The sequence below is a fragment of the Zingiber officinale genome, chromosome 4B, assembly GCF_018446385.1.
Source record: "Zingiber officinale cultivar Zhangliang chromosome 4B, Zo_v1.1, whole genome shotgun sequence".
Taxonomy (NCBI): domain Eukaryota; kingdom Viridiplantae; phylum Streptophyta; class Magnoliopsida; order Zingiberales; family Zingiberaceae; genus Zingiber; species Zingiber officinale.
In genome coordinates, this window is record NC_055993.1 from 122,199,239 (window position 1) to 122,220,942 (window position 21,704).

Genomic DNA, 21,704 nt, shown 5'->3' on the forward strand with positions numbered 1-21,704 from the left:
ATGGTAGACATTTTGAATAGGAAAGCGGCGGCGCTCGAGGCCGCGGCTGTCAAAGAAATGGAAACGCTTGGCATTGAGCCGGTCGGCTCACATGAAGGAGAAAGCGGGACTCAACAGGAGTCGGCTGCTCAACCCTCTCTCCCGGAGCCGGCGGTGGGAGCAACTGTTAGCCAAGAGCCTTCCGTTCGGGAGGAAGGCTCTGCTCAGGAAGAAGAGCGGCCTCTCCGACAAAAGAGGCGCCGAGTGGAGACTCCCCTTCGATCGGCCACGTCCGCGGTCCAACCGTCTGAACGGGCCACCGCAGCTGCTCACGGCAAAGCTCCAGAGGTCGACCATCCCATCTGGGTGCGTCTGCAAACCCTCTCAAGGCCATCCCGGTCAGCGCCCTTCCGCCCGCTCCTCGCCGAGTCCAACGTTCGACAATCCTGTCCCAGTTTTTTGCGCCGGCCTCCGCTCAGACGACTCCCGGTCAGCGCCGTACGTTCAGGGTCTCCCTTCACCTCCCAACCGAAGAACTGATGCCCGAGACTAATCGACCAACCGCGCCCGAGCACACGATCACATTGAAGGGGCCCCTAGCCGAAATGTGGGTCGACGCTCAGGCCCGCATCGCTATGATTCCTCTGAGGAACCTGGCCAATAACCACATGCAGCAGGCCACCGGGGTAAGTGCATTTTCTTCCGAAGTTTTTTATGCATTCTTTTCGATCGGCTATTAATGAATTTGTTAATTGCAGAGATGGGTAGAGGAGATTGCTGTCTCCAATCGTCTAGCGATGGTAGACGAAGAATTGAGAAGGCTGAAAGCTCCGGGCGGCCCGTCCGGCTCCCAAGGCCCTTCCTATGCCGAGCTACAGAAAGAGCTCAAAAAGGCCCAAGACTTGCTGGCAGCCGAGCAGAAGAAGACGACCGATCAGGCTCACAATTTGGCCGAACTTGATCGCCTGAACAAATCACTGGATCGCAAGATAAGCTTGGCCACCGAGCAGAAGAAAACGACTATCTCCGATCTGGAGAAGAAGAACGTAGAGGCTCGGGGCCTGGAGCAAAAAGTTAAAGAGCTGATGTACCAGCTGGCCGGCCAGAAGGTGGCCCGATCGGATGAAGTTAAGAAGCTTGAGGCTGCCTTGCAAGAACACCAGTCCGCCGCCGATGCTTCCCAAGCGGCCCTTAAAGAATATCAAGAGGCCGAGCCGAGCCGGGTCGCTGCCCTGAGACAGAATTACATCCGTTCGATCAAACTTTCGGAGAAGGTTTGCAAACGGATGTACACTGCTTTTGATCTTGCTATGACAGCTACCACAGATTACCTGAAGTCCAAGGGTCATCTTCCCAACTCTATCCTCATCCCGGCCCAGGACCAAGCGGCGCTGCTCAACAACATCCCGAAGGACCTTTACGATTATCTAGAGTAGAAATTTTTATGTAACTTGGCCGCTCGGCTAGAAACTTATCCATTTTTGTAATTCGGCCGCTCGGCCGTAATTTCTTTAATGCTATCCTTTCTTGTTTTTTCTTTTGCTAATCGATATGAGTGATGGTCGCTCGGATTGCCAACTACCGTTGTTCATATTCCCTTAATTCTCCTCGTTATTCGCCTCTTTTCCCACCTTTCTTGTGTTCGAAAGGGATTTTTACAAGTGTTTTGCATATCTGGTCCGCTCGGGTCTTCTTCCGGCCGGAGAGTTTATAGTCGCCGGCGCGACTCGATTTTTAACGTCGGGGCTCGACGGTCTTCCGCTCGGAGGGTTTATAGTCGCCGGCGCGACTCTCGATATTTAACGTCGGAGCTCGACGGTCTTCCGCTCGGAGGGTTTATAGTCGCTGGCGCGACTCTCGATATTTAACGTCGGAGCTCGACAGTCTTTCGCTCGGAGGGTTTATAACCGCCGGCTCGACTCTCGATTTTTAATGTCGGAGCTCGACGGTCTTCCGCTCGGAGGGTTTATAGTCGCCGGCTCGACTCTCGATTTTTAACGTCGGAGCTCGACGGTCTTCCGGCCGGAGGGTTTATAGTCGCCGGCTCGACTCTCGATTTTTAACGTCGGAGCTCGACGGTCTTCCGCTTGGAGGGTTTATAATCGTCGGCTCGACTCTCGATTTTTAACGTCGGAGCTCGACGGCCTTCAAGGCTAATTTCAACACGGATGATATATGCCTTACCGAGCGGCACGGGGTCTTCGTGTAGTCGTCCGTTCGGCGAATAATACCAAATGCGTTTTATCACTTTGCTTCCTGCATTAAAAGGACACAGACGACCATACATAAAATGAATTACATCGGCGTACCTCTCACCCAGCTCGGTGAAAAGGGATCGGGGCAAGTGGTGCTTCCCCTTGAATGCCGATCGGCTCTTCATCTCGGCCCCATGTTGAGATATTCTCCGCTCGGCCTGCTGATGCTGACGTCGCCTGTTGCTTTAGGCGCTCGGCTCGCGCCTTTTGTTTCTGTTGCTCCACGAGCTTAGCTGCTCTTGCCTCGATTAGAGCGTTGAGTTCCTCTTGGGAGAGCATCACCGTATGCGGTCGTCTAGCTTCTTCCATTGCTTCCGCTCGGATGTAGGTGCGTTCCCACATACGGCGTCAAATTTGATCCTGTCTGAACGCTGAATCAACGGACGCTGGGCACGTGGCGCTCTCCAAATTGCCGACGTAGATCTCCGACTGATCGTATGGACCTCCGGCGAACCTGCAAGGAAGTTGGGCCGGGAAGGGGTTCCCGACGACGACCCTCCGACGCTCAAGTCAGACAAGAGGAAACTAAGAAGTGGCTCCGAAGATGCGAGAATGCGTACCTCCGGCGAAGTATGAGGACCCTTATATAGAGCTGTGAAGAGGCTTATGCACATATACCGAGGCGAATACGTGTCCTCTTACCATACCTCAGTATGGACTTGTCAGAGGAGCTTGCCTGACACCATACTGCTACAGTCCGAGCACATCTCTGATGGGACAGTAGAACCTTCCGTCATAGGCTTCTGCGTATGGGTTAGTCGTCGAACACGCTTGTTGTCAGAAAATGTCCCCCGATGTGTCCTTTTGTCTCTTCTGTTCCCGCGCCGAGCGTCCGGTCGCTCGGCGGTCCCATCACGTCCGACCGGACGTAGATACTGATCCGCTTGGGAGATTCCAGGTCGTGTGCTCGAATGAAACTGTTCACAGCATTACTGTTTTAAGCCTCGGCCGAGCGGGCTTCCCGCTCGGCCCGGTGACCCGGCGAAGCCCGCTCGGCCCGGCGACCCTGTTCACCATGAGCGTCGGAGACCCGACTCTCCGTCGAGTTGTCTCTGCTTCCGCCAGGACCCGTTCGGTCGGTCGCTCTAAACCTTCTCCGGTCGGTCGGATCTCCTGCTGACCCTTTTGACTTTTGACCATCACATGACGTTGACTTCCATCCAGAGGGTCCCCGTTCGAACGGCCGGATCACTGAGATCAACTTCTAAGTCTGCATAAGTTATGTTGTAGTCTTCTCTGATGTTAGTACCCTGTCTTAGTAAAGGATAATAATTAACAATTAGTTATTTGTACATCATAAACATACAAAGATACCCTTCTAAATGGCCATTAAATCTCTGAATATATTTTTAATTTTTCTCTTTACGCCCAATCATAACATGGACTTAATAAATTTAATCACAAATAATTTTTTATAATTTTAACTATTTTTCTCAATCAACCCAAACATGTTTGTTTTTTCTTAAAAAATAATTCAAAAATATTTGTGCCATAGCAAAAGCAAAGGACATGGATGCAACCTTCTATAAGGAAAAAAAATGTAGCTTAAGTTTAATAATTAATTTATTAAATGCTCATTCAATGTCAAAACCTTTATGATATTTTAATATATATTATATATAATATTGTAATTAGTTATAAAAATAAATCATAGAGTTTTTTTTTAAAAAAAATATTTTGAAAATGAAGTTATTTATTTATATATGCAAGAACACGGACAAGTAGTCTCATTTACTCGCATAATTTAGAAGTTAGTGATTGGTTTCAGATGTGGGACCGCTGGATAATCTTGACGTTAGAAACGTGGTGTGTTAATCGGGTAAGAGACTGTTAGTGTGAAACTGGCCGATGAATACGGTGAGTTCACCGCTCAGAGGCCCTGGTTTAATGGGGCTCCACTTCGGATACTTAACGGCGGCGTTAGTTCAGGAGTTAAAGAGGAGGGCGCTATAAATAGCGTAACAGAGCTCAACGACGTCACCGGCCGGAGGCAGTGCAAGGAGGTGAACGGGCTTAGGCGGTGGCCGTCGCGGCCGTCGCGGATCGAAGGAGGCGAAGGAGGAAGCGAGCTAGGCGAGATTCCAAGGCATTGACTTCAAGCTCCCCTCCCTTTGCTGGTCTCTCGGTTTGGTCTTAATCTTTTCGATCGAAGCTTTCGCGGTCTCTCGTAAGTTTCAAATGGATATTTGACTTTGATCTGGATCTTCTTCTTCATCTCCTTTTCGTAAGTTTGTCGAGATAAATGTTTTTGTTTTCCGGGGCATTTTGTGATTCGAGGGAACGATCGTCGGAAACTTTGCTTTCTTCTTCTTCTTCTTAGTGTTTTAAATAAATAAGATAATGTTCTGATCTTCGTTCCATTTCGATGGTGTGTTGCTCAATCATTCCTCTATTGTTGTTTCCACTCTGCCGTTGTTTGCGTTACGTCATTGCCATCACGGTCAGTATTTGCACGGTTCTCATTCGCTGATGTTTACTTCCTGTCGATATCAACAAGTATACATCTTCGAAACGAGTACTTACAAAAATTAGAGGCCTTTCATATTGGAGGCGACTTGAGCTTGTTCAACGCATTAAAATTACATAAACGAATGCTTCAGAGAGGCATGGAATGGACTTGTTTAAATTATCATGCCTTGCATCTATTGAATGCTTCAAACTGAATAATTACCAACAACACAACATTAATTCTGCAGAACTCTTTGTGGAACTTATTCTGTAATTATATCGCCTTAGATATTACTTACTCTGCCGCATCAACTTCTCCTGGAAATTTTGGTAAGCTGAAATCTCTCTTCACAAATCTGAAAGATACTTTGCTTTAACACAGGCTCCTGTGAGGTAACAAGTATCAACATGGAACATCTATTGTACTGGTTCTATGTCGTAGCACAAAATATACTCAAAATCTCTTATTGTAAAGCTGCAGTCTTTTTTTCCTTTTTTTAAGGATTGTAAATATATGCTTCATTTACCTTAGAGTTCGTTTCCTTTTTATGCTTCTTTGCGTGCTTGAGATAATTAAAGTATGCTATTGATAACAACTTTACTTGTCCACTTAACTATAACTTTTTAAAAGATGAAGATGGACATAACTTTTCTCTTTCAATCAAAGGCTTATTCAGAAGTAATATGAAAGGGCCAACTTGATAGGAGATGCTCACTGGTGTGAAGATAATGTTTTATTTGCGATCCATGCTCTTTTTCCTTTCTACTTTTCTTCAAACCAGTTCTTAAACTCCATTTGGAGTTTCCTTACAATTTGTTGGTTTATGTACCTATACGGGGTGTTTTCCTGGATAACAAATTACTTTGTCAATAGGAAATTCTTCTATTTTTTTTTAGCTCTGCTTTTCAGTTGAATGTAATCTTGTTATGAATGTCCTTGCTTAGCTATCTCCACTGATGTGCCTATTTCTGTCTACTCTTTGCAATCCTGTTCAAAAACTTTATCTATATCATTTTTTTTTGTTTTTGTTACAGACAAATGGGCAAGGAAGTTGCAAAAGTGGTAGCTTCTTTTAGACAATTAGAATCTCGTTGGCCGCCTAAGAACAATTCGGATCAAGTAGCTTACTCTAGCAAACCTTCTGTGATTCGAGAGTTTAAAGAAGACATTAGCGGCATAAAAGGGAATGAAAATTCCCACCTGGTACAAGATGGTACAACAGTGACTACTGATAAAAAATCAGAATCTCTTTGTTCACCCAAGAGTAACTCTAATCAAGTGAATTGTTGCCAACCCTCTGCAACTCTAGAGTCAAATGAAGCTACTAATGGCATAAAATACCATGAAAAATCCAATCAAGGACAAGAATTGCCGAGTAAGCAAGTTGCTGAAGTGGTTACTGATAAAAATCCAGAATCAAATTGCGCACCCAAGAATAACTCCAATCAAGATTCTGGCCAACTTCAATCTCTTTGTGCACCCAAGGGTAATTCCAATCAAGATTCCAGCCAACTTCATGAAACTCCAGGGTCAAAAAATGCTATCTGTGATATGAGAGATAATGAAACTTCTCATCAAGAACAAGAAGTGCCTGACATTAGAAATATAAGTTTTGATCAGGTGGGATCAGCAAATAAGCATGCCGCTCAGAAATTAAATGAGAAGCTAGCTGCATCAAAGTCAGATAATGCTGGAAAAGCACAATCTCACTGCCTTGTTCCTCATCCCCGTACTCTTGCAATTGTAAAGCATCATGCTTCTGTTGCTGAAGCGAGTGGAAGCTTAAACAAACCTGTGAAAGCACATAATTCACACTTGGCAAGCATTGTAAGGAACCCTCGCTTATTTTTGCTTCTGGCTTGACATGCTTATTTTACTTCTTACTCATCTTGAATTCCGGATCTGGTTCTTGAAGTCATTCATATGCGGGACAGATTTAAGTTGTACCATGATCTTTCATGTGATAAATTTGAGTTCTTCCATCTGCTGCTTTCTTAATATGACCTTTTTCCTTGTATTTGGTTTATAACGTTAAAATATAAAATTTTTGTGTTGGACAATCGATATACTCTCTATATGGTATCCAAACGCCCACTGATTCATAGTGTTCAGTGTCTAGTCCAATTGTTTCATGTACTAGAGAGAATTTTAATTGTGCTTTCATTGCTTACTTTATTCATGGAAGTATGAATTCTTTGTTTGTTACCAATGCAGAGTAATTCATCTCTTACACATGGGAAAGCTTTGCAACCTGATAAGAAAATGCATCACCATAACACTGACGATTCTTGCTCTGTTGCTTCTTCATATCCTTCTGCTACTTCTACTTCTAACTGCATCATTTAGAATCGTATATTAGTTTTCCTCGACTATTTTATAGAACTGCAGCTTCTTTCAGATCATTGAAAGGAAGGAGAACTATCGGAAATGCTCCTTCCTTTAAATGTAGCGAGCGTGCAGAAAAGCGGAAAGAAGTACTATTTCAATCCCTTTACTGCTAATTGATTATTATCATGAAGCTTAAATCCACATAATTTTTATATCTTCCCTTTTTCCTTCTTCAGTACTACATAAAATTAGAACAGAAACACCAGGCTTTGGAAGCAGAGAAACTGCATATTGAGGCTAGAATTAAGGTATGCTTTATTTTTTTATAATATTGGATTCTTAGCCATGATTGAAGTTGATACTGATACAGATAGTCATGTAGATTGTTATGTAGAAAAGAGTTCATTAGTGAAGCTAGATAAGTAGCAATAAACTAAATTAATATTACCTTTCGTTTTCAGTTGGAGTCGTGATTCATTATATGTTCTGAATTCTCTTATATTTTCTAGGAAGAGCAGGACACTGCTCTTAAGGAATTCAGAAAGAACTTGATTGTTAAGGCAAACCCTTTACCTAGCTTTTACGCAAAAGGTCCTCCACCGAAGGCCGAACTAAAGAAGGTACTCGTCTAAACTTTGTAAATGATGTTTAGCACTTACTATTTAAGTAGAATGTTGAAATCAAAGAAGTAATGGAATAGTGAATGCTAACTTTTATGATGGAACTTCAAAGTTCATGAATTCAATTAACTTAATTTCCCTACTGCTAGATATTTGTCATTTGCTTAAATTTCAAATAGCTTGTGCTTGTCTTACACGTCATCTTGTATTACTAATTACTGAATTTTACTTATTCATGGAGGTTTTGCCAACCGTTATAGAAACCAAATTGGAGCCTGACTAGACAAACTAATTGGTTGACCCGACCCAGATTAATCGGTATAATTGCATATCATCAAAAATGTATACCTATAAAAAAACACAATTGTTCATAAACCTATGTTAAAAGAAGTGCAAAAATCAAAAGAGCGTCTCTTTTTATTGGAATTGTCAAAGGGCCGCGCTTCTTTTTCATTTATTATCAAAAAGACACTCCATCTTGTCTATATACATTTTTCTTTTCAAAACTGTTTTTATTTTTGACATTGTTGTAGATGCTACACAATTTAGCAGCTATAATCCCACAACTGCTACGTTATAGTAGTTACGATTATACAATTATAACAGCCATAATTTCGTAGCTACTACAACTACACAATTGTAGTATCTATGATTTCGTGGCTGCTACACTATAATACTAATTAATATTAATAAAAAATCTATGTTGTAACGACTATGATTCGTAACTATTATAATTTGATGTTGATGAAACATCTATATTACAAGAATTATGAATTTACTATAATACAGTATTATTAGTGTTGATCATAGTCAAGTGTTGCTATAATATAATGTTGACCAGAAATGAAATGCTTATATTATAGCAGTTATAAACTATAACTACTATAACATAATTTATTGTTAAAGTTGGAAGTATTTATGTTGCAACAACTATGAATTCCTGGCTCTACCATAGCGCAAAAAATAAAGATAGTTTCGGAAAATAAAATATACTGACATGGGATGAGACATCATTTTGATATTAAATGAAAAAAGATGTCCCTTTATTATTCCAATAAAAATAGACGCCCTTTTAGTTTTTTCCCTTAAAAGAATAACAATTTATTAGCACATAAAGGAATAAAGAAGTAAGTTTTGAAAATCACCAAGTTCTTACAGTTCTGCAAAAACTGGATAGTCGGATCACTTCTTTGCACATCCGATCCGCAAAACTAATCTGAGTCAGAGAGGTCTCTTCCAGCCTTTTAGTTCTAACCAGTGGCCTTAGTTTAATTTTTCATAATTATGGTTTTGTCAATGATGAGCCATTTAGATGCTTTGTTTATAATCTCACAATAATTACACTTTAAGCAAGAGGTCCAATTATATCATAGTCAAAACTTATTGTCAGATCAAACCAAATAAAATGAAGGAAAAAAAAACATTCTTCAGTAGTGAATATTGAAAGTTCTCTTCATGAGTAAGCTTATTAGTTGAGCCATTTTGTTTGCAACCAAGGTGCCTCCTACTCGTGCTAAGTCACCCAAGTTCTCTAGAAGGTGGAGTTTCAGTGATGCCAATCCATTGCAAGGCGAAAAGTGTGGTGGAGCCTGTGACCGGCTCCATCGGCACGACTTGTGCCCTATTGTGAAATCTTCCAAAAGCTTGCCAAACAGTCCCAAGGCTGTTAAAGGCAAAGGTACAAAAACAACTGAGGGCTCCAAACTCTCCACACTAAGCACAGCAAACTAGATCACCAACAATGTCACTGTGCAAACATAAAGCTGGCTTTCTAAGTTTTTCTTTCCTCAATTAGTTACATTTCTCATGTTACACAGACAACAGCATAATTATTGGAGATTAAGATTTCATTAAAAAAATAAGATCGAGACTTAATGATGTGGGGATTTCTGAAGGTGTTGGGTGCTGTAAATTATTTAAGTTGTATGTGTTCACAGACATTGATGTAATTTATGTGAAATTATTTCAGTCCATAGCGTTTGCCTAATTGTGAAGACAGATGTCAGTACAGTTGGAATAATTGCTGAAGTTCGATATAATTTTTTTTATAAGTTTAAATTTAATTCATTTAGATATTATCAAACTTTTATTTTGAATTTTTTTTATTATTTAAAACTTTTATATGCTGATCGGATAGTGATGAATATAATTTATAAGTCTTAATCATAAAATATTTATGACTATTGCTCATGAATAATATTGTTTTTGTTCATGAACATTCTCAACCTTTCATGAATGTTAGGTTGGGTTCCCTAAACTGGCATTGTCTATTTAAATATTTTTATTAAATAAAATTGACAGAATAATCCTTCTATAGCAGTTTATATTCCAAATTCATTTTACAATAAAAACATTCATTATTCATAAAAGGGGTAACTGCTCTTGCCAACTTAGAATGTAATAAGTAACTCACAGGGGTCATTTATAATATCTAACCATCAAATTTCAATAAAAGAGTGGCTGTCCCATAAAAACTAAACATCACCCAAAAATAATCAAGGGTTTTAGCAGAGAATGAGAGACAGAACAACTCTAAGCTTTATTGTGGAGGAAAATATACCTTATCTACTTTGAAGTGACCAGCATAAATATGAAAAATACATCAGAAAGTGAAAAAGAAAACATAATTCTTTTTAAAAAATCGGTTTCGAGAGAGATTGTTTCGTGAAAGAGAGATGTTAGACACCCATTTTGACGAATAATGATGCCTGATGAACCTGTATTTGAAATCTAGCCCTTGCAATTCCTTGTGAAACCACTTCAATGCCCCAAGCTGAGATGGAGCCTTACTCTAAGATGAGGAGGTGGACTTCTGCTTTTGCTTGGTCTACAACGTACCTGTGCACCTATTTCGACTCGAACCCATTAAAGTGAAAATGATAAGGCCATTAGTAGTGTCAACTAATCAAATTCAATCCCAAGGAAACAATGATCATGAATGAGCTCCTCTGCATCCATGCTCGTATCATTCAACTCTATGTTGATGTTTTCGACGTCAATAACCACATTTGCAGGCCCGACCAGCTTGTCATCTATCACAATAGTGCAATTGATGTAGGCGTCATCTTTTGGTGGCTGGTTTAACAAGCTTGACTTTGGAATTGAAATTCCCTTCTGTGAGCAGCAGTGTTTATGCAATGACAGGACAAGACGATGCTTTCGACCAATGAGCTCTGCTACATAATCCATTGCACCGATGGCAAGAGCATGGCGTACGCGAGTGGATGATACCTGACCTTTGTCATCTGTGTTTATCCATCTGAAAGCTCCATTGTATGATCGCTGAGTTTTGTCCATAACAGGGCTTACGATAAATGCACTCAGACCATATTCCTTGCAGAGTCTCACTAACTCTGATGCATCACCAGAGGCTTTGTATCCGAATCTGTAATTGGCACCTGAAGCAAATGACGTGCGAGTTTTAATACATGATTATCCCTTTTTTCCTTTTCAAATCGAAATGTGGTCATGTTATACCTGCAACTACTCCACTTACTTTGAGATCCTTCGACAACCTTTCAACAAATTGCCTTGGAGTGAGATGCCTGACATTTGAAAACTGGACACTGTATTCCAGGGGCACTTCATTACCACAAAAAGGAGCCCATGAAGAAAGAACCCGCTTCCTGTCACAATTCGCGACAATAGGAGGCCTGTGCAAATGTTCGAGAAAGCTTCAATATAGCTGGAACCAAAATAAGTAACCGAAAACGCAATAGAAAGTAGTACAGAAATATCTGAATATATATGCCAATCTGAATACTACACAAAAGATTAAAAAGAGTAAATCTGAATTTTCCACAGTTTGCACACAAAGAAAGGCATTGGTAGAAAATATTATCAGATGAAATTGCTGACCTTGGTTCCCAACCAAGCACTTCTCCGATTCCAACAAAAGAAAGAAGGAAAGGAGTGCCAGCTTTTGATGCTTGTATTGCAAGTTCTCGATGACCAATGTGAAGAGCATCAAACTTGCCTAAGGCGACTATACCTCCTGCAAGAGGGTGGACAAGAAACCATAAGAAATGTGTGTATCTTTAATTTATCCGAAGGCAAGTACCGACAACATTCTACTCTACTTCAGTAAATAACTCAGCATAGTACAACAACTTGCATAAAGTGGAAAAGCTAAGAAGGAAACATGACATGAAAAACTTATCCTGGAAGTTTCTAGTATACTGCATCTATTATATTTAGGTAGGCTTTCCACCTTGACAGTTCAAGTCGCTTGTATAAGCATACAATAGCCTGTGAATGTTTACAAAATCTAGACGACTTTTATTGCATTTATGTTTGAATCAAGGAATCTATGTTTCATTAGTTTTCCTATGGGTTCTAGTTTTTTTAATATGTGATATTCATTTCAGGTTTTTATCAAAAACAAACAAAAAAGCTAAACAATATGTCACAAACATATATGCTATATCAATAATATACGTTGGATAAAAATATAACATGTATTATACATTGGAAAAAGCTGAAAAACCTATAAACACACAATTGAGCTGAATTGATTTTTCAATTTCGGGGTTAGGATTTTTAAATAATCAGAATCAATTTATTTGGGCACAGTTTTTCAACAAATCTGACTCAACCCAGCCCAGTTCCATCCCTATCAATCATCAAAACCTGTATTAGCATTCTAATGACAGTAAATTAATAAAGAACTCTCTGACTAAAATTTGCATAGTAATGCATGGTAATTGGTAGATAAATTTCTTGTATATAAAAATGAAAGTATTCTTTGTCATATTTAAGTATTTACCTACCAATCACGCACTCTTGATCTGCTCCACAATCAATGAGAAACTTATCTTTCTGTATTTCTTCACCACATAAGCTTGTATCCTCTGGACGATTTGAACTGAAAGCTTTTGCTGCAGAATGTTGTGCAACAACATGCATGGGCGCATGCTTCCTTCTGAAACAAGAATGACACCTGCGAACAAGTGGTAAAAGTGTGGAATGCATATAAATTTTAATCATTATTTTGTTAGCAACTACCGGACTGCTACTTAAAGATATAAAGCATAACATCTAACTAAATTAGCATTAAGATAAAAGAATCAATAATAAAAGTGACAATCTTATTTGAGATCATAAATAACAAGGATGCAATTTGCAATATGAAGATTTATTGGAAACAGGCAAATGGATAAAAACTTCAAATCAAGGAATCGCAAATTATCCAACTTACCTTCATATGGAGTTCAAAAACACTATTTCTAGTGAAGAAAACAGCTACATGAGGAAAAAAAAAAAATCAATAATTCCGATTGTAGCTGGAGCCTAAAATATTAAGCACAAGATATCGAAGTAATTAGTTCATCAGGCAATTGTAGGCCTGCCATAGTATGAATAATAAACTTGCTTGGTGGCTATTTCCCCAAAAATGAGTTGGAAATCACAAAGCTGTTCTTACAATGCTTTGCCAATTTAAGAGTGATGGTATAGGCCTGAGAAGATGCCCTGTTGACAGTTTTCTGTCAAATTCAAAACACTAATAGAAAGGATCACTAGATTTGTCCATGATAAGTTGGTATCTTTTGAAACAAGTGAGGATCATCCAATTTGACCAAACTAGTGCTTTTCGAGAGAGAAAAAAGTATTTATGGAAGTCCCGATTACCATATTCTTTTTGAGAGAAAAACGTATTGACATCTTACCAAAAGCACAATGGGAAAAGTCATACTTCACAGAAGAGGTAGAGAGCTTATGTTCTTTCTCACATTGCATTGCCCAAAAAAATTGGTTATGTGTTTTTATTTATCTGGATTCCACAATAACTCGTAGCTAAGCCACTAATATCGTTATTCAGTTATCATCATAGTAAAAGTTATGATCCAGTTGATTTCCACAGCGGGAGAACCGCTAAGAAAGAAGGAAAAAAGTAGGCCTATTTGACGCCGCCCTAATTGATTTCCACAGCAATTCAACAAACAGACAAAAACGTACATACTCAATCTAAGTTTATTCAACTCATAAGAAGTAGAACGTCCGTACTTCACTAGGGTTACCAGATCGAGCATCGAAGAAAAAGGAGCACGGAAGCAAGCAAAAGTACGACCTCTGGCCAAACTATGACTCCGATGTCAAAATCAACTGACAAGTATCCTGTTCGAAAACTTACCACAACTGCCCGGATAAGAGCTGTGGCTTCGTGGCGGCGCCGCGAGTGGATCGAGGGGAGTTCTGACGCCGGGAAAGCAGAGGCCTGTAGGCGACTGCAGACGGAGGGTGAGCGTTCTGGAAAGAGAACTGGAGGGCGGCGGTGCCGCCCCTTTCCATCGCCCGCGGCCCTTGCTCTCTCTCCCTCTCTCTCTGCCAACTTCTGGTTCCGGAGGTGATCAGCCGAGGGTTTGGCACCTCATCCGAACCAAAGCCCGAGCCCACGTTGGCCGAGCGAGGTCCGCCCTTGTAACCTAATCCACCGGCGGTTTTTGACCGCTGAAAATATTGCCCAAGCCTCTTAATACTAAGTAAAAGACAAAAATACCCTCCAACCACTAACTTCCATATACGAATAGGTCGATAAACTTGGCTTGACCTAGTTCTGATCTATGGCGTTCATAATATTTTGACGAAGTGGTTTTTATTTTGTTTTTTGTAGCTTAACATTAGTTATCTTAATTTATATTGATTAATTCTGAATGATCAATGTGATTCTATAAAAAAAAATTTACCGATAATTAAAATAAATCGAGAAGTACTAATGGTCCATCAGTTCAACATCAGTTCAACGTACTTAGATACTTATCAATTAAAAAAATTTAGTGTATTATAATTGAGACTTGAACCATAAGATGATACTATAGGATCAAAATTAATAACAATAAAGCAAAAAAAATGGAAATGGAAAATCAAAAGCAGTGACACATTCGATTTACTTGGTTCGGAGTCTTCGGCGACTCTTACTCGAAGACCCAGATCTCTTGGATTTATTGATGGACAATCCACTAAAATCTTCTATTGGTAAACTCCCGATAGAGTAATCGAGCACAAAAAATAATAAGAGGAAAGTGTAACACATTGCACTTCCTTAAAACAATAATGTAAATATTACCAACACAAGAATGATGAAGTTGTTAGCTCAGGTGTTGGAGTTGGTATGTTTGCAGTTGTCGGGTGAGGCGGCATTGTAGGACAACAACAGAACGAAATTGAAGTAGCCGAATGATCGAGAATAAGCGTAGAAGAGTGATTTTTTAATACTTATCGAGTTACCGAAGACCTCTTTTTATACACCATTGGAGGCGCCTCTAATGGATCAGGGCATCTCCAATGGCACTTATTTGATTCGAGATCTTCGGTTTCTATCCAAGCGAGGGCACCTCCAATGGCTACAAGGTGCCTCCAATGCGCTCTAGGGCATCTCCTCGCAGCGAAACGTTATCCTCATTCTTATCTGCACAAGGGCGTCTCTATCTTGCTCTAAGGCGCCTTTGCACGGCTCTGAGGCGCATCAAGTACTATTCATCTAAAATGAACTTTTGCTAACTAACTCCTGCAAGACTGTTAGTTCAAATAATAGTAAATAACATGTAAAGCAAAGTTAGTGCTTGAAATAATATAGCATTATTAATTAGATATTATCTTACTAATCTAGTCATGCTCTTAGCTTATACTTCCAAAATGGATCTAAACTGGACCAGCGCCTACAATCTCACAAGAACTCGTCCTCACTGGACCACTATTTTGTAGGTCCCCTGACGGTCGGCTAGAGGGAGGGGGGGGGGGGGGGAATAGCGCTGCACAAGTAAACTCAAACCTTTCTCGACATTAATTCAAACTAAATTGAGAAAAGACTTGTTTAATATAACAAAAAGTAAAAACAAAACAAAAAACAAAGGCAAGAGAATTTACTAGGTTTGTAATAAAAGGATTGCTAATCTTAGACAAATGAAGTTCACTCAAATCTCCTTTAGGCGGAGTAGCCTCTTTACAACGTTGACAACTTACAAAAATAGTAAAACAGAAAGACGTCATTTACTAGTGTAGTTCTAAGCTACTAGGATCAGAGCTGTATTTATAGCATTAATCGGGGCGCTTGAAAGGGTTCCAGACGCTTGGACGCGGATAGAACTTTATCCTCCTCGAACCGGATTATAACAGGTGGCGTTTCGATAAGTTTTTTGGTTCGGGCGCTTGGACCAAGTTCGAGCGCTCGAACTAGGTTGAACTAGCCCACGCCCGCGGGCTCGCACTCAGGACGCTCTGGCTGCCCCGGGTGATCTGGGCACCCGGACCAAAGTCAACTCCCGATTGACTTTCTATCCGGGTCTTCTGCTCTGATTTCGCTTGCTTAGGTGATTTCAGCTATTCGGAATAGGGCTCATCCGAATCCATTTTAGATTATTCTTAAACAGTCTTCTGCTCTGGCTTCTCGTCCCTCAAAAACGTCGCGCGCCTCCTTTTCATCCACCAGCGTACTCTTTCGCATGTAGTGCCTTGTCCCTCGGACGCATCGAGCTCGTCGACTCTCTCCCGTGCCGTGCTTCTCACTAACTGCATTTTTCGCTCGACCTCCTATGCTCCTAAGTTCTACACACTTAGACATAAGGTATCAAAATAATAATAGAACCTAACTTGACTTGGTTGATTACATCAAAATCATCACGGAATACTTATAATCTCTTCCTTTTTGATGTGGATCAACTCAAGTTAAGTTAGGATAAAATAAAATATTGAATTAAAGACCTTAAATGAATATGCAAGTTTAAAATAGTATATGTGCAATATTTTGAGAAAAATATATCTCCCTTTTAAACTTAACTTCTAACTCTCCCCCTTTGATCACATTAAAAATAAGGAATTTTTACTCAATTAAGTTGAAATTAAAGTCTAAGGAATTTATATTCAAAATTAAAAATAGTGAATTATACTTAGAAAAAATGTTGAATATTTATATTCGAAATTCTGATTTATGTAAAAGGCAATTTTCAACAAAAAAAATTTTAAAAAATTATTTTGTTTACTGAAAAATCATAAAAAAATTTATGAAGGTTAAACAAACATATACAAAGTAGTAATAAATTTTCATAAGAAAATAACAATAATTTAAGCAGTAATAATTTAGTTACTATAGAAGGATGAATTTTGTTAAAAAATGTTAAAAAATAGTTTAGAGGTTTGAAAAATCTTAAAAATTTTTTTGAGAATGTAATAGAGTACATATATTTGTAGAAAAATAAATAAATTTTCAAAAATTAAGTATTCGATAATTTTTATTTTAAAAGTTAGCATTTATCTAAATAATTCAAAATTAAATATTAGTTAAAATATTTTGTTGGACAGAGAATATTTTTAAATTGAAAATTACAATATCTAAAAAATAAATCATAAAAAAATAATACAACGGTAAAAAATTTAAATTTTTTTTAAGATAAGAAATTAAGTCCTTTAGGAAAAATTAATAACTAATTAATTTTGAATGAAATTATATAAAAAAAATTATTTTAACACATTAGACAATTAAAACAAATTAAACTTAGAAATATATAGAATTTAAACTAAGAATAATTTTGGAACCCAATATGAGTTCCTTCTTACTGCATTAATCTATTTTTTACGAATATATATATATGTTACTTTTTTGATTTGACCCTTATAAAATCTATAATACTAATTTAATCCTTTATAGTTCTTAAACTTTACAGCAAAAAATTTGAACATTTTAAATTTTCTATTTGTTCTTTCAAATTAGCATTTCCAATTTTTAACTTATCTAGATCCGCTATTAAGCATGATTTTGCTAAAAAAAAAATTATTTCTAAATTTTTCTTTTTCAATTTGTCATTTTAGTTTTCAATTTGCATATTGATATTGACATTGATTTAATACCATAATATAGTTAATCAGGAGGTAAGAGGTATACTTCACTTACCATGTCAGATATGAAGCTTTATTCTCCTCCTGCTTCGCTGCATTCATTTAAAGTCGACCCCCTTCATCGATGTCGGCTTTTGAGGTGCTTTATTCTTCGTGCCTAGCCATCAGTGCTAGTCCGACGTATGCTTCTATTTCTAACTTGGATGATGAGCTTTCATCCCAAGTGACCTTGAGATTCTTAGGCTTGTTTTGCTTTGGTCTCTTGTCTTTTTCTTTTTTGATTTCTGGATAGTCCTCTTTTATGTATCATTCTTTTTGACACTGGTAGTATCGAAACTTTCTTCTATTTCTTTAGTTTTTTCTGTTCTGTATTTCTTTAAATTTATTAGATTTAAAAAATTTCCTAAATTTTCTTACTATATAAGCTTCTTGGTCTCCTTCCGGATCCGAGTCTGACTCAGGTTCGTCCTTCTTGGTGGCTTTTAGTGTCAGGTTCTGGCTTGGCTCACTTGTTGTACTTGCACATCGAGTTTTATGTAATTCCAAAATCGAAAAGAATTCCTCTAGGGTACTTACCTTCAGGTCCTTCGAGATGTAGTAGACATCTATGATTGAAGTCCATTCTGAAGTTCTGGGAAAAATATTGAGTGCGTAGCTTATCGAGTCCCGGTTGGTTACCGTTTCACTGAGGTTGACCAGTCTGGTGATCAGCTCCTTGATCTTTGCGTGTAGTTCGACTACCTTTTCACCTCACTACAAGAAAAAAGGTTTACTATGACATTTTCTTAATGACACTTATAAAAAAATGCCATTATAAATACCTTATAGTGACATTTATCAAAAACTTCAAAAAAATAAAAAAAATAACATATTAAACCCTTTATTATGACAGTTTTAATAAATGTCAATATAAAAATAGTTAGTTTAATAATTAATGTAACTTAAGAAACACAATTATATTAGACCGATTCTTTCTTTTCCCTTTCCCTGTGCCGATTCTTTTTCTCACGCCGCGTGATGTTTTTCTCACGCTGCTAGGTTTCCTTTCGCCAGCGATTGAGCTCATTCACCTTCGATCGAAATCTCCTCTTTTCCCTACGTCGCATGCCGTAAGTCTCCTTCGATCGATCTCCTCTTTTCCTTCCGTTCGCACGCCGTAAATCGCCAATCGCACACGGCCAGGTTTTGATTTTCGCACACCACCTCTTTGTCCTTGGATTTCATCTTTTCCCTACGATTGCTGCATTTTCCAGGAAAAGGCGCCGAATCTAGGAACGCGCCGAATCCAAGAACGCGCATTTTCGGACACCTCCTCTTTTCCTTCGATTGCTGCATTTTCCAGGAACGCGCCGAATCCAAGAACGCGCATTTTCGCACACCTCCTCTTTTCCTTCGATTGCTGCATTTTCCAGGAACGCGCCGAATCCACCCTTCATCTTCTTAGGTTTGTGTATGTGCTAATCCTCTCTTGGTTCTAGGTTTTTGCAGATTTTTTTGTTTTAGTTTGCTTAGTGTATTGCTTAATCTGCATTAGTATATAGATTTGGTGTATTATGTTGAAGAAACATAATTTGGTGTATTGCTTAATCTTGCTTCATAATTTTCACTAAGCACGATATGAAGAAACATAATACACCAAATCTATATTTTGCAAATCAATTAATTAAGAATCATCAAACTTAGTTGGATATAATCCTAGAATATTTTTGCAGATTTTTTTTGCTATGTATCCAAATTACCAACAATTGAAAAGTCTAACTATGTTTTTCATAGCAACTACAACGTTCTTACCATGTTGTAACAAAAAAGTAAGATAAGTAGCAACTATATAGAAAAGTCGGAACATATTTGATCAAAGTTTTTTGTAGTTGCTACTATCCAAATTACCTCTGCTATGTTTTGCTTAATTCAGAACATAGTTTCTGCAAATTCATTTTCTGTAATATAGTATTAAGAAATTGCTGCAACTAAACATGCAAAGGAACCTTTTCATTCTAGATTATACTATCTAGACATGCATTTCACTTGCATTACCTCTATCATGATAATTTTTTTTCAATTTATATATATTGTTAAACTTATTTGAATTTTTTTTTTTTTTTAGAATCATTATGGATAAGAGTTGGATGGTTTTACCGAGACAAACTGAGAAGTATAGAAATGGAGTTAAGTGTTTATTACAATTCTATACGAGGTTTAGTATCATCTCGCTTTCTAAATGGTAGTTTGAAGTCTATTCAGTCTATTCTTGTTCAAGGTCTTTCCAGTCTATTCTATATAGTGTGAGTCAGTTAATGATCCTAACTCAAAGTCCAAGCCATGTTTTTCAAATATTAATTCAAGGATTTCTTTTGATTTTGTTTACTGTGAACCTTGCATGTGAGGTTGAATTATCTTTTAACTCTTAGTCAACATGTCATTTGTGCTCGACCTTAGTAGCAAGGTAGTTTGAAGTCATAAAGTACACATTTGACTTCTAGTAATGAAGTAAATATCAAATGAAATTTTAAGCAAAATCTTCCGTAGCAACATTGATTCAAGTTTGTTGCTTCCTTGATGGAGTCTACATGCACTTCAGACTTTGAAACTCATAGAATGTATCTGAATGGTAGCAAAAATGTGGCTCGTGCATTTATTTGCCCGTGCATTTACTTTGAAAATCTTCAGTAGCTATGGAATGTCTGCCCGTGTATTTATTTGCAAAATTGTTGCAACTTAATGTTTTGAACTAGACTGGAGATTGAAATGCAAAGGAACCAGGCCATATTGTTTGGTTGTCAAACCAGAACCAATCTACATGTAGAAACTAGCTAGATAGACTAACTGGAAAACTGCAAAGATTTAAAAAATTTCATGCTTCAAGTAAATGGTATGAGAACCTCTAGTAAACAAAGCATGGGACTAAATAGTATAGAACTAGAGGTATTGTCAGTCTATGCATGGATAACATGTTGTAACAACTTGAATTTAGATATAAAAGTTATCTAATTGTGAAAACACAGTGATTTTACAAAGAAGTGAATATTGATTTGTTTAAGAAGTGAACTGTTGCCATTGGTCCTCATCCTGAAACGATGAAAGAATTTTTGTTTATATAGTATAGAACTACAGGTATTGTCAGTCTATGCATGGATAATATAATTTTTGATGTTGCTGCTCCCATCTAACTTCAAGTTTAATGCTTCTGCTACTCCCACCGATTACGTTAAGATAATATAATATTTTTGTTCAAGTTTGATGCTCTTTGGAAACATGCTTCTGTTGATTAGCTTTATTAGCTTCTGTTGATTAGTTTTATTGAAGTAACTGAAGGTGGAAAACATGCTTATTAGATTGGGATGAACTTGAATATTTGCAGGAAAAAGAAAAGGGACACCCTCCATCTCGAGTTGAATTATTCCAAGCTTGCTTTACTCATGCCAATGGAAGTCCTTCAAGTATTATTGTAGCAGAAAGATTGGTAAGCTATTTTATACTCTTCAACTATGTTGTAGCAAAAATGATTTATACTCTTCAACTATTTTATACTCTTCAAATTTTTAACTCTATTTTTCTTTTTGTAGATTGGATGTTCTGTTTTGATCAAAAGTTTATTTGATTCAACGAAAATTGTGGCAAAAGGAGTGCTCCATAGCATGGATCCAAATACTATAGTAGGGAGATAAGAACTAGGACCAAATTGGTGTGAAGTAAGAATACAAGTTGTCCTAGAACCATAAGATAGTTTAATTAGACCTTATGATCTTTTACAGAAGTTTAAGGATACACTTGGAGGAATGATATCTTGGCCTTATCATCTGGTATATTTCTTACTTTTTATTGAAATATTATTAATTTTTTATATTTATCATGTAATTATAATTTTAAATAAATACGAAATGCATTTGCAGTTAACAGTAAACGAAGATTACTATTAGGTGGATATGGAATGATACTTTACATTTTCTCGTTTGGTATGATATTTAATCTTTATCATTATTTCTATTAACTTTTTGTCTTCATTGTTTTATTTCACTAATACAAATTCTTTCATTGTATTTGTAGGTGATAGGTATTTGGAATTTTGTGAAGCAATATGACGGTTGAAGATGGTCTACCTAATTAGTTTTATCCTCATAGATACATGCACAATGGGATATAGATATTTTTGATGTGACAAATTTATTATCCTTATGGATTAGAAAATTAATGACAATTATTGATTAGCATTTTAATTTCTATTTTAAAATTTTTTATTTGTATTTA

General features: G+C 37.8%; 3 protein-coding genes across 3 annotated transcripts; 2 read left to right on the plus strand and 1 right to left on the minus strand.

Annotated features, from left to right (window-relative positions):
- Nucleotides 1-9,625, plus strand: LOC121978618. Its single transcript, XM_042530940.1, has 10 exons — nucleotides 1-345; nucleotides 738-887; nucleotides 4,003-4,053; nucleotides 4,109-4,320; nucleotides 5,718-6,510; nucleotides 6,898-6,989; nucleotides 7,064-7,157; nucleotides 7,248-7,319; nucleotides 7,521-7,631; nucleotides 9,129-9,625. The coding sequence occupies exons 1-10, from the start codon at nucleotides 1-3 to the stop codon at nucleotides 9,360-9,362; spliced, it is 2,154 nt and encodes a 717-aa protein (XP_042386874.1). The 3' UTR covers nucleotides 9,363-9,625.
- Nucleotides 9,626-10,146: 521 nt separating this feature from the next.
- On the minus strand, nucleotides 10,147-14,075 carry LOC121976337 (FAD synthetase, chloroplastic-like). Its single transcript, XM_042528466.1, has 5 exons — nucleotides 13,762-14,075; nucleotides 12,401-12,570; nucleotides 11,490-11,625; nucleotides 11,109-11,284; nucleotides 10,147-11,029 (listed from the first exon to the last, which is right to left on the minus strand). Exons 1-5 carry the CDS (start codon nucleotides 13,917-13,919, stop codon nucleotides 10,533-10,535), a joined length of 1,137 nt encoding a protein of 378 aa, XP_042384400.1. The 5' UTR covers nucleotides 13,920-14,075; the 3' UTR covers nucleotides 10,147-10,532.
- A 3,508-nt stretch (nucleotides 14,076-17,583) lies between these two features.
- Nucleotides 17,584-21,704, plus strand: LOC121978619. The gene is made up of 8 exons (XM_042530941.1): nucleotides 17,584-17,716; nucleotides 18,423-18,568; nucleotides 18,713-18,903; nucleotides 19,564-19,624; nucleotides 20,818-20,919; nucleotides 21,023-21,259; nucleotides 21,350-21,412; nucleotides 21,504-21,704. Exons 1-6 carry the CDS (start codon nucleotides 17,584-17,586, stop codon nucleotides 21,122-21,124), a joined length of 735 nt encoding a protein of 244 aa, XP_042386875.1. The 3' UTR covers nucleotides 21,125-21,259; nucleotides 21,350-21,412; nucleotides 21,504-21,704.

Excerpts from the sequence above, each read along its gene's own strand:
- LOC121978618 (XM_042530940.1), top strand. The coding sequence starts at position 1 with ATGGTAGACATTTTGAATAGGAAAGCGGCGGCGCTCGAGGCCGCGGCT. Across the intron at positions 888-4,002 it reads AAAAGGCCCAAGACTTGCTG|ATGTGGGACCGCTGGATAAT; the intron begins GCAGCCGAGCAG and ends GATTGGTTTCAG. Across the intron at positions 7,632-9,128 it reads CGAAGGCCGAACTAAAGAAG|GTGCCTCCTACTCGTGCTAA; the intron begins GTACTCGTCTAA and ends TTTGCAACCAAG.
- LOC121976337 (XM_042528466.1), bottom strand. The coding sequence starts at position 13,919 with ATGGAAAGGGGCGGCACCGCCGCCCTCCAGTTCTCTTTCCAGAACGCT. Across the intron at positions 12,571-13,761 it reads CTCTTATCCGGGCAGTTGTG|GTGTCATTCTTGTTTCAGAA; the intron begins GTAAGTTTTCGA and ends ACTTGTTCGCAG. Across the intron at positions 11,030-11,108 it reads AGTAAGTGGAGTAGTTGCAG|GTGCCAATTACAGATTCGGA; the intron begins GTATAACATGAC and ends CATTTGCTTCAG.
- LOC121978619 (XM_042530941.1), top strand. The coding sequence starts at position 17,584 with ATGTCGGCTTTTGAGGTGCTTTATTCTTCGTGCCTAGCCATCAGTGCT. Across the intron at positions 17,717-18,422 it reads CTTAGGCTTGTTTTGCTTTG|ACCGATTCTTTCTTTTCCCT; the intron begins GTCTCTTGTCTT and ends CAATTATATTAG. Across the intron at positions 18,569-18,712 it reads TTTTCCCTACGTCGCATGCC|GAAAAGGCGCCGAATCTAGG; the intron begins GTAAGTCTCCTT and ends TGCATTTTCCAG.